An 11,757-nucleotide genomic window follows, 5' to 3' on the forward strand; every position below is an offset into this window, starting at 1 on the left:
TCGCCTTCACCTTTACGCATGTTTGAAAGACGTGCCGCATTTCTGTAAGATTTAAATTACTGCAGGCAGGTTGACAGAAACCGTCCTAACAAAAGCTTTTCTTTCTCCTGGAGAACATAAAGGCCCTCACGCTGAAATCGTGAGGGGGGAATTTAAATAAACCCCATCGTCGTGGTTGATGCCGGCCACTGGCATGCGTTTCATACCTGCCAGGCAGCTTGGCACACGCTGACAAGACCAACTAACATTTAAAGGGTGCGTGGCAGGGCCGTCCATCACCGTGATGGACAGATCTGACCCCTCCCCCAAGTCAGTGCAGGAGAGGGTCGCGCTCGCAGCAGGGTTGGAGAGCTGAGAAGGGGCCGGGGGATTCCAGAGGGAACGCTCCGGGGGGACGAGTGTCGACCTTCAATCAAACCTCACAGCGGGAAAGTGTGACGGAACGACCAGCTGGCCTCACTTCACACATGGGAGTATTTCTGCCTTTAAGAAAAATTGGGAAGTCGGACTACTGGTGATGTACTTGTGGGAAACTAGTTAAGTCAGGTTAGCTTTTCAAAGCCAGTGTAAATGTACAATTTTGTTATTACTTTGCTTACTGCTAAGGAACGACTTGACAAGTTGTTCTCACGAAGTAAATGTCAGTGAGACGTGACCCACCTTTATCCATAAAACAAGCACTATGTCGAGTATGTGTTATCGATGAAGTAGGGAGAGGTGTCAGGCGATCGCTGTCTTTTTTGATTGGCTATTCATCCGTTAGATCTCACTCAAGCTTAGTATGGTGGTCTGCCAGTGGCTGAACAAGGCTCTTTTGTCCAGCGTGAGAGCTTTGTCTTTGCCAACCCTGGATCTTGAGCTTTAACTTCTCTTTCCTCCTGACACGCGAGGTACTGGAAGTCCATGGCAGTCCTCCACAAGTTCAGTAACACGCTCTCATATGCACAGGCTCGACAAAAAGGGTTTTCTGCTTTGCGGTTAATACGTTGAGCTTTGGTGCTCAGGTAGTGAATGTGCGTTCCAATTTGGCTTATGTCTTTTCCTGATTCAGTATTCCCATCTTCATGTTCAATTTCCACTACTTTCGGTACTGTATTATTCAAATAAGAGAAGTAAAATGTCAGTCAAGATCAATTTGTCGTTGGGCTTTGTGAGATTCATTTGAAATGTTTTAAAGGGGTGTTCGAGAAGAAATCGTATTATTATAAACAATGTTATCCGACGCACACGGAGACGGCCAACATGGATCACAACTGTGCATAGAGGTTTGACAGCCAGGCAAGAATTCAAGGATCTGTAGTGAACATTGTTTTACACGGTAACATTGGCTTAGTGTAATAGTTTATACGCGTTAGATATAATATTTGAATGAAGGTAATTTACTTGTCATTTATTTCCCTTGTTATCAGAAATAAACTTCTGTAAAAGGTTGTTATTTATCTGGAAGTCTATTTGAAAGTCTACCGGACAGGCCCGGATTGGCTAATCGGGAGGACCGGGAGAATTCCTGTTGGGCCGGTCTGTTTTTTTGCCACAAGGGTCGGTGTTGTCATGCCACCTGATTGAAGGTTGCTGTCCCTAGGCTGCCAGCACTTACAATATTATCCAGCCCCACTTGCGTAATTTGTGGGTGGGAGATGTCCCCACAGTTTTATGTTCAAGTTGATTGTGTCCCGAGTCCCGACCACTTATTGGAAGAATTCTTGCATTAGGGTTTTTTAACATCTAAAATGCATTGAAAATGCAGAACGCATAATTTTCCTGCTTTTCAAGCGCTCGTCTGTGAGCACGGGTCTTGTGTCAGACGCGTCTATATTTGAGTGCGCTTGCTACGTAACTAGATTTAAAATAAACTTGAGCGCGACTTGATACGATTGACCTCTAAATGGAAAAGGATTCACACATTTAAGTCATTGATGTAACAATGAATCGTTTATGAATCATCATTATTGTCTATTGCAAAAGTAACGAAAATCTATTTGATGTAAAACTCATCAGTTGAATGATGAAGTTTAAATTTTGCAAGTCCATTTATTTGTTATTTTTTTTACACAAAGTAGGCCTATCTTACGTTATTTGGAAATACACATGATCTAGTATTAAAAAAAATTAAGATCAGGATTTTTAAGGACCCTGCTACCACAAAAACCTTTTGTGTTTATGTTGTGGCTGCTCTAACTGTCTATATTAGTATATATTGTATTGAAGTATGCTTTGTGTTCAAACAGGGTGCTCACTTGCTAGCGCATTGCTTTTGAAATGCAAGAGTCATGGAGTTGATCCCCATGCTAATAAAATGTATGCACTTTGGTCGTGCAACAGCAGAATTAAATACTCCTTCACATCCTGGCCTTCCTCTGCATTTCCAGTCCTCATACAGTACCTTTGATTTATTTGTTTTATTTAAAGCACATTTTCCAGCACGGCTGATCTTTCTGTCTCTCCACTTGCTTACATTTCAAAAATCACTCCGGTCTTGTTTCACTCACCTTTCTTTTTCATGCAAATGGTTGGGGAAGGTTGAATGACAGGATGCATGCCTTTATTATTTGCACACAGAACGCTCAGACATACATTTTCTCGCTTATGCGTGTGGGTGAAAAAATGCAACTTGCAGCCAGGGGGAAATGGAATCAATCCACACCAGGAATGCGGTTTCGTATGCCGGCCGTTTCCTCTGGGTTCTGGCCTTGCTGGTCCCCTAGCTGTCGTGAGGGTTTGCCAGAGCATGAGGTCTCCTGGCCCACGCGCCGTGACAAAGCACAAAGCCCTGCATTGTTGGCTTTGTGCAGACTGGGCTATCTTTAAATACAGCGTTCAGCACATCCATGAGCTCCAGTTTGTATATAAACACAGCCGTGCTGTTGCATTTAATGCCAGGTAACCATCAATGCACCATGGGTTCTCCTGTAAACAACCTGATGGAGAAGTGCCATCTATTAATGGAATCTTATGTTGCTTTTTTACTAAAGCGTGCATGCACATGCATTGAGCGATTTAATCGTTGGTGCATACCAAGACTTTGTGCTCAGTGGAATATATGAAAACTTTCAAGTTCTGGCCGTACTTTGTCTTTAAAATGAACAAGTGCCGTGTTGTCATCAAGATCAGCCTGGTCGATATATCCGTCTATCATTAGATGTTTGTGCAGTCAAAGCTATAACCTGACAGCTGTGGTCTTCATTTCAGCTGGACCCTCTCCCAGAAGAAGTCCTACAGCAGAGGCCGAACTCCAACGCTGTTCAGTCCATGGAGAAAGTTCTGGAAGTTCACGGTGAGTGCACGCTTATGATGTCTTTGCATGTTTGGTTGTGTTAATGTCTATTAACTTAACTATTAAGTTGTTTGCACCTTAAAACAAGTACTGGCATATGGTAGATGCTTCAGATTTAAACAAGATGTAATTTTGCATTTTGTTTAGCGTTGGTTTCATTTCATGTTACTGAGTATTGCATAAGCAGTGCATGTGGTAAAATGTATAGCCATGTGCAAATGTACATGTAAACAATCAGATCTGCTTTCCATCTTATTTTTTTACATTTTTTTTAAGTTTTATGTCATAGTCGAAGCTGATTGGATCTTGATTTGTGTCGTAGGTAAATACTGGCGCTCACTGCAGCGGTCGGCCTCCACGCTGGGCTACTCGTTGCTGGAGGCGCAGCGTTGTGAAAGCGATGAGGCGGAGACCGTGACCGCTATGGCCTCCCTGTCCGTGGCCAACAAGCACATGGGGAAGAGGTACACTCATCTCACACCATGCACACGCATGCTCGCTGTCTCACGTTTGCTTAAAGCCATCCATTCACGTCTTTATGAATGCGCGGAGGGTACTGAACAAGTGATGCGCAGCCGGGACTCACCGAATGTGCGGGGCAGACGTCCAGCATCGCTGGGCTTCTGAGAGACACGCTCTGCCAGAGTCCTAATTGAAAACACATAGGCAACATTGAGCACAGATGCTTGAGGTTTCTGGTTCTTCCTTAAACACTCAGAGTCTTTCACACATACGTATACAGTAAACGCGCCACTCACAGGTTTACGCCCCTGTGATTTCCTATTATTTTTATGAGGAGCCCAGCACAAAAGGTGGATTGGAACCGGTTGTGTCGTTTGGTTTTCCTGTTATTGTTCTTATTACACATTTTCTGGCTGTAATCTATGGCAGGATCAAGAATGATTTTTATGGTATAATGTAAATAATTATTTCTGCCAATTTCAGGGTCTTAAACTTTTAGATTAAATCAAAAAAATTGAAATGTACATTTTTATACTGATTTCTTCTCTCTTTACAATAAAGGTGCTTTGTGATGCCATAAAGAATGTTTTTGGTTTCATAAAGAACCGAAAAAGCTAAATAAAATTAATTAATGAATTAATGTTTTTTTTAGGGATCTAAAAATAGTTCTTCTATGGCAGGGTTAATCAACTGGCGGCTCGTGGGCCAAACGCGGCCCTCCAATCATCTTTACCCAGCCCGCCAGTCATCTTCGTCTGATTTAAAATCAGGGTGGTTACTTTAAAGCCGTCTTTCCACAGTACATGACAAATAATGGCCGATGAACCAGAAGGGGAGTCGGAAATTATCCCATCCAATTTAAGCTTTTGATTCATAAAAAATATATAAACTTGCGCGACTACTCCGCTGACCGGAAGTGATGTATTTCAGTGTGCTCCAATGAAAACACTGTGTGCGAGTTGAAAATTATTCATCCTTTTTTTTTTTTACTTTATCAGTAACACTTAAATCCTTTAAAGGGGACATATCATGAAAATCTGACTTTTTTCATGTTTATGTGATATAATTAAGTCTTCAGTGCTTCTATCAACCTAGAAAATGTGAAAAAGATCAACCCAGTAACTTAGTTTTGGTAAACATTCTCTGTAAGCAGGTGGAAAAATACAAAGTGGCAATTTTAACATGCTATAATAAATTATCTATATGGTATTTTGAGCTAAAACTTTACATACATACTCTGGAGACACCAAAGATTAATTTGACATCTTAAAAACGTCTTGTGAAATGTTTAAAAACTTTTGATTACTGTTAATTAAATAGGCTCAATCGCATGTTGGCACAGTTTTACAATTAAACAAAAATTTAATTACGACTGCCACAAGGGGGCGAACTCCGGCAGTCGTGTTTGAATGTAGTGTACAATGGAAAGGCGGTTTCGCCTATATATATTTAAAATATTCAAAAAGAAAACATGAAGTGCAATGCAAGTCATTAGGAGAAGACTGGCTATATGTTGTAAAAACTTAAACAAAAGAAGTTCAAGAGCTATGCATTAGTTACAGTGGTGCTATACAAAAATACATGTGTTGATTATTTACACTTGCACTTTATTTGTGCAATGTTTATAGTTGAACTATTAACATTTGGCTCTTGCAATTGTCTTTAAAATATTAAAAAAGAAAATCTGAGTTTTCCTTAATTAAAGGGCAAAATACTTTTTGTAAAAAGCATGTTTTTTAATATATAACCTATAACAAAAAGTAACAAAAACAACATAAGTTCTAACATGTATAAGTGTTGGGCAAAGATTAATTGTGATTAATCGCATACAAAATTTGGCATAATTTCTGTGCTGTGTGTAATTATTATGTATATATTAATACACACACATTCATGTATGTATTTAAGAAACATTAACATATGTATATATATTTTTTATATTTTTATATATTCTTTATAATTAGTGCTGCACAATTAATCGCATCGCAATCGCAATCGCGATGTCAGCCTGTGCAATTATATGACAGCAAAATGTTGCAATTATATTAAATAAATTAATGTGTGGACTTGTTAACACAAACTTTCTGATAACAGTTTGATGGTTTTCCTTGCTGTTTAAAAAAAGAAAGAAAAACGAACAAAAAAGGCAGTGCACGTGTAGCATGCACGTGTGTGGTGTGCGTCGTCACTTATACCAGAGCGAAGATGGATGCAGAGGAGGTTGACAGTGATCTGGTAGCTAAAAAAAATGTCTGTTGTATGGCGGTATTTTGGATTTAGGATTACTGACACTAAGCAGTTGCTACATCATGTGGCAATACGAAAACATTTCTAGTTTTACAAATACACATTTTAGCTAAACTGTGTGTGGATTTTCCTTAAAACCCATCAAGTTGACTCATGATAACATTTAGTATAATCGCAATCGCACATCGCAATATTAGCATCAATAACCGCAATGGGAAAAATTACCCAAATCGTGCAGCCCTATTTATAATATATATAAAAAAAAATATATACATATAAAAATAATTCTGAAATTAATATATGTACGTGTGTGAGGTTAAATATACATAATAATTAAACACAGTACACACACATATATTATGCAAAAAAATCACTTTTATTTTGTATGTGATTAATTGCAATCAATCTTTGCCCAGCACAAATGTTATATATATAGAGGTAAAAGTTTGCCCCGCATCATATTATTATTATTTTTTTTTATATGGCCCTTAAAGAGTAGTTGGGGTCTTTGTTCTATGGCATCGCTGTGAAGAACCTTTTGTATTTTTATGTGTGTTGGATCAAATTCAGTAAATCAGTTTTTTCTTACATATGATCACTTACACATGAATGTTTCTGTGTTACCCAACAGGACAGAGGAGGAGCCTATGGAAGAGGAACCTCCATTGTAGAAGGTCCGCTGAACTTCCTTGGCGACTCTTTTGGCTCGGAGCCTCTCCGGGGCATCTGACCTCACTCTGCTCTCTCCATCCGTTTCATTTATTGCCTCGGCTCTGCCGGGCACGACGTGTGCACTTTGAGCACCGGAACCGAAACGGTCTGAAGAACTCTCCATAACAACCAGAGTGCAACAGTACAAAAACCATCTCAGCTGGGTCTCTGTATGTGCCAGTGTCCAGGACGCTGTTCCCAGTCTGTCCACAAGGGGCACTTTTGAGCAGAACAAAGACTCACGTTCCATTGTTAGATGTGAGAGCTGGTGCTTTCAACAAAAACTTTTCCTTTTCTTCATTTTCCAGAGCCACTAAATAGCCCACGTGACTGATTTTGGCTGTGGGCCTCATTACGGCCGCATCCTTTTGTCGTTTAATTTTTTTTACGTTGTTTTTGTCGATAAAATAATGACATTCATTCCATTTGTCATCCAAGTTACTGCTAGGCGCTTCTGACGATAATGACTATTGACCCCGGAGGGCGGAGAATGAGATCTGAGATTGAGAAAGAGCGAAGAATTCTGGGAAACCCCCACACACAGAGCCATGAGAGCGACGATGCGAGTTTGTGCCTTTTTCGAAAGAGTTTTCGTGATGGATCGAGAAGAACATTGCCTTAAACTAGTTACAGGAGGGAAGACGTCCCACCACCCCGTTTTATTGTTTAAGGGGTGGGGACGCTTGAGGGTCAAAGGCTGGCCTGAAGATTCGAGAAACCCTCCGCATGTTTACCAGGAACTCCCCGCAGACATCTTCAAGTTTCACGCACGCTATAAACCTTTTCACCGTTTTACGTTGATTCATTTTACTGTGCTTGTGTCGGACATTACATAACTTGAACTCGTGTCACTGACAAATGAACTTCTAAGGTAGTTGCCGACTTCTCCAGTGCTTTAGAAGGCAAGCCAATGTAGCGTCTTGTTCAACTTCAATGACCAAATACGCACCTCAAGTTCCTCAAAGGGTTGACCAGCATGCACCGTTTCAGAACAGCTTTCCATCTGCCAAGTTTCACTTTAAATCTTATATGTAGATTAACAGCAGCAACTACAAAAAAAGAAAAACTTCAAATATTCGAGAGCATGAGTTTACTGTTAACCCCAGCAGTTTTTCGCCACTAGCTGCATTCACACATGATAGGGCTCTAATGACAAATTTGTGGTTTAAAAGAAATCACTTTCTATTTTTTCTCGTCTCAACACATTGTACTTTTATAGCTACGAATGTCTCGATTTCTTTACAGTTAATCAAGGGCACTAGCTTATCACCAACGTTATTCTACTCGGCAATTTTATCGACACCTTTGAACCAAGAGCAAAAGGGCTGGTTAACGATTTTAAATGTACCACTGAGCCTTTAGATGTGCCACCTGGTGTGATTTAGTGCTGGTGTAAAGCGTCACATTGCCTGCCGTCCGCCCTGAGCTAAGGCAACGATGCGAAGGGCTTTCACTAGGGGCAGGTGCTACAGAACATGTGCTTGTCACATGACACAATCCAGGAAGTAGCGGGACCACCAGCTTCCACTCAGAAAACATTCGTAAACACCTCTGAGACAACTGTGATACTCGGACAATCTGCATGGGACTTTGTAGTTTAGGAGCCGTGCCCTTTCAGTTAAAGGGCCGGCGTACCGATGCTTCTCAACAGCACATAGAAGTGTGTGTGTGTGTGTATATATTTATATATACGCAATTATGCATGCTCACGGTAAAACATTTGGCTTGACTTTGATTGTACATTTAATTTTTTGGGATTCTGGACTGATTCAGAGGTAATGATTTGTTTGACAACCCTTCTGCTTGGGCTCACGCGACTACCTTTGGCATTCTTTAACTGTGTATCATGTAGGTTGAATTAGGAAAGATTTGACTCACTGTTGCCATTGTTCTTTGACTTTATTTTATATGCGCCTGTCACTCATGACTACTCCACTTTTTGACCCATTTCCTGTATTCCTTATTGTGTTTTGTCTTGTTTTTGTACTTTTGAATTTTCTTTGTTGGCCTTTTTATAGTTGACAATGTGTTTAACATGCTTAAAAACATGCTTAATTTCTCATTTCTTGGAGAGAAACAACAGGCTTTCCGGACATTCTTGGGGTCTGTTTTTTTATTGTCATTTTGTTTATTTTGTTGTTTTTTTTATGCGGTGGGAGGGAGATGGTTTTACTTTGTATATCGATTCCAACAATTGTGTATTTACTACGTTCTGTTCATAGTAGATTTATATGACAAAGATCTATAGATATATTATATATGATAAAGTTTGCAGACTCGAATGAGAAATTAGTATTGCAAAGTATCAGTATATGTGGTCTGGCTTTGCCCATTACTGGTTTCACTATAGGCACTGTTTAAAGCTGCCGTTGGTTTCATTCATTTACAGTCGCATTAGTTTAGAGACTCGTCATGACTTCACTCTTTTTTCTGACACGCTTTATAAATTCCTGTACAAAAAAAGACCCCGATAAAGACTCTTACGGCCTGTAAATTTTACTGGTAAACGTTGATTTTGTTGGAGCAAGTAGATACTGACATCACAACTAGGATAAACCTTTAAATTGATGTTATTTTTGTGCTTTTAAGACACTTTAAGTAGGTTTGAATTAGAAGTAAGGTGGATCTCACAAAACCAGCCGAGATGTTTCGGTCACATTTCACCCTGCAATTCAAAAAATCAAAATATTTGATTTATTCATATATAAAAATGAATAAATAAATTCAAATAAATAAATATTGTTGTAGTCCAGAAGCAGTTAAAAGATACAAATTTATGGTTAATATTTAACTCATTTCCCGCCAGCCTTTTTTTAAGTTGCCCGGCTGCATTATTTGTGATTTTCACAAGTTTCACAAAATGCCTTTTAAGAAAATTTTCTTCTAAAAATATATAAACATAAAATTGAAACTTAAATTAAACCAAAAATATTTGTTAAAACATAAAAAAGTTAATTAAAATAAATAAATAATTTTTATATTTCAGAAGGGGTAAGACGATACAAAATTATGGTTAATATTTAAGTGAACCTTTACAGGAAAGGCTGCAAATCAAAAAATAAAAAGATTTGAAACTTAAATAACATCAAAAATATTTTTAAAACATGTATAAATTAATTAAAATAAATAAATATTGTTGTAGTCCAGAAGCGGTTAAAAGATACAAAATTATGGTTAATATTTAACTCATTTCCCGCCAGCATTTTTTTTTTAAAGTTGCCCGGCTGCATTATTTGTGATTTTCACAAGTTTCACAAAATGCCTTTTAAGAAAATTTTCTTCTAAAAATATATAAACATACAAATTTATTAAATGAAAGAACAGACCCTCTGCTTTCAAATAAACAAACAAACAAAACGGGAAATTTTTTTCATCCTATCTATAGTTTTTCTTTGCTAATAAACTCTTAAATATGGGTTTTTTCTAGCAAAAATCTGAAATAATTGCATTTTTGTGAAGGAATTTAGTTAAAGAATCAGAACAATTATAAAAACATACATAGAGTTTAAAATTAATAAATATTTTTTGCTTAAATTTTTTTTATACATTAGGGACGTGCGCCATCTAGTGGATAATCACAATATTACAGATAACCATAAAAACTCACCAGGAACAAGTTTTTCATGCAAATGTGTTTTCTTAATTGACGAGATAACTCGTCAATGGCGGGGAAAGAGTTAAGTGAACATTTACCAAAGGTAAAATAAATTATCCAGTAACTTTACAATAATAAGAGTTTGCCGTTTGTCTAATCATCGTGGAAAGTTACAAATATTGTTTTATTTTTTATGCTTTTTTATTTTAGGTTGAAACGTGACATGGATGTGGTTCTGTGAGATTTTAACCTAATGATGTCAGTGTTTACTCTGTGAACTCTTTTGATTGTTTAAATCAGTCTTACTCCTTTAAGGCATCATCTCTTTTTGGGCCTTTTGAAGTATCATGTCCACTACGTCCGACAAATCTCTACAAAATTACTTTTTTAAAAGTACAGACACTGACAAAAATATCATTTACTAGTGTAAAACTAAACTTGATGTTAGTTTTTTGCTTTTATACGGAGCCCCTAAGGGGACATGGAGCAAAAATAAAATTAAGTTTAGTTTCACGTGAGCGCGCGAAACTAAACTTAAAAAAAAAAATCTGCACATGAAGGTTTCGCGTGAGCACATGAATCTAAACTTTGGATTTTTTTACTCCAATGTCACCTTAGGGGCTCGGCACTTTTAAGACTAAGTAGGTTTGAATTAGAAGTAAGGTGGATCTCACGAAACCAGCCGAGAAGATGTTTGGGTCACATTTCACCCTGCAAATAAAAAATTGAAACTTAAATTAAACCAAAAATATTTGTTAAAACATAAAAAAGTTAATTAAAATAAACAAATAATTTTGTATTTCAGAAGGGGTAAGACGATACAAAATTATGGTTAATATTTAAGTGAACCTTTACAGGAAAGGAAAACTAAATTATCCACTAACTTTCCAATAATAAGAGTTTGCCATTTGTGAGTTGTTGTGAAAGCTCCCAAATATTGTTCATCACAAACACAGTTTATTTTTTATGCTTTTTTATTTTAGGGTGAAATGTGACATGGATGTGTTTTTGTGAGATTTTGACCTGATGATGTCAGTGTTTACTCTGTGAACTCTTTTGTTTGTAAAATCTGTCTTACATTATCTATTTTGGGCTCGACAAATCTCTACTGAATTACTTTTCGAAAAGTACAGACACTGACATTGGATGAAATCATCTCGGACATGTAAAGCAACATTCCCAAAGAGCTTTGTAATAAGAGCACTAACACTAAAGTCAGCCCATCTATACAATCTTACAGGATCATTACAGTTCCTCATTTTTGTATAAAAAAGCATTCCATTAGTTTCCTTATTTTTTTAACCTTTGACATTACGTCATTCCTGCCAATTTACCACGATGCCTGGCCTGAGCGTTGTTTATTTGCAGGTCAGAGTTTATTTCATCGTCTTTCCGTCACAGCTGTAGATTTCTGCATGGTTTGTGCGTCAGCATGCCCGTCTGTCCTGTAACATATTTGCACAGAGGA

General features: G+C 37.9%; 1 protein-coding gene across 4 annotated transcripts in view; it reads left to right on the forward strand.

Annotated features, from left to right (window-relative positions):
- hdac4 (histone deacetylase 4) overlaps positions 1-11,757 on the forward strand; it is a 256,174-nt gene that overhangs the window by 243,771 nt on the left and 646 nt on the right. For all 4 annotated transcript variants that reach the window (XM_065252263.1, XM_065252266.2, XM_065252265.2 and 1 more), the window contains 3 exons: positions 3,190-3,274; positions 3,597-3,738; positions 6,615-11,757. The exon at positions 6,615-11,757 is cut by the window's right edge and continues 646 nt beyond it. In XM_065252263.1, the coding sequence (XP_065108335.1) occupies positions 3,190-3,274; positions 3,597-3,738; positions 6,615-6,654 (267 nt within the window). In that variant the 3' untranslated portion in view covers positions 6,655-11,757. The remainder of the gene's footprint in view (positions 1-3,189; positions 3,275-3,596; positions 3,739-6,614) is intronic.

Source organism: Paramisgurnus dabryanus, chromosome 15 (genome assembly GCF_030506205.2).
Source record: "Paramisgurnus dabryanus chromosome 15, PD_genome_1.1, whole genome shotgun sequence".
Lineage (NCBI taxonomy): Eukaryota > Metazoa > Chordata > Actinopteri > Cypriniformes > Cobitidae > Paramisgurnus > Paramisgurnus dabryanus.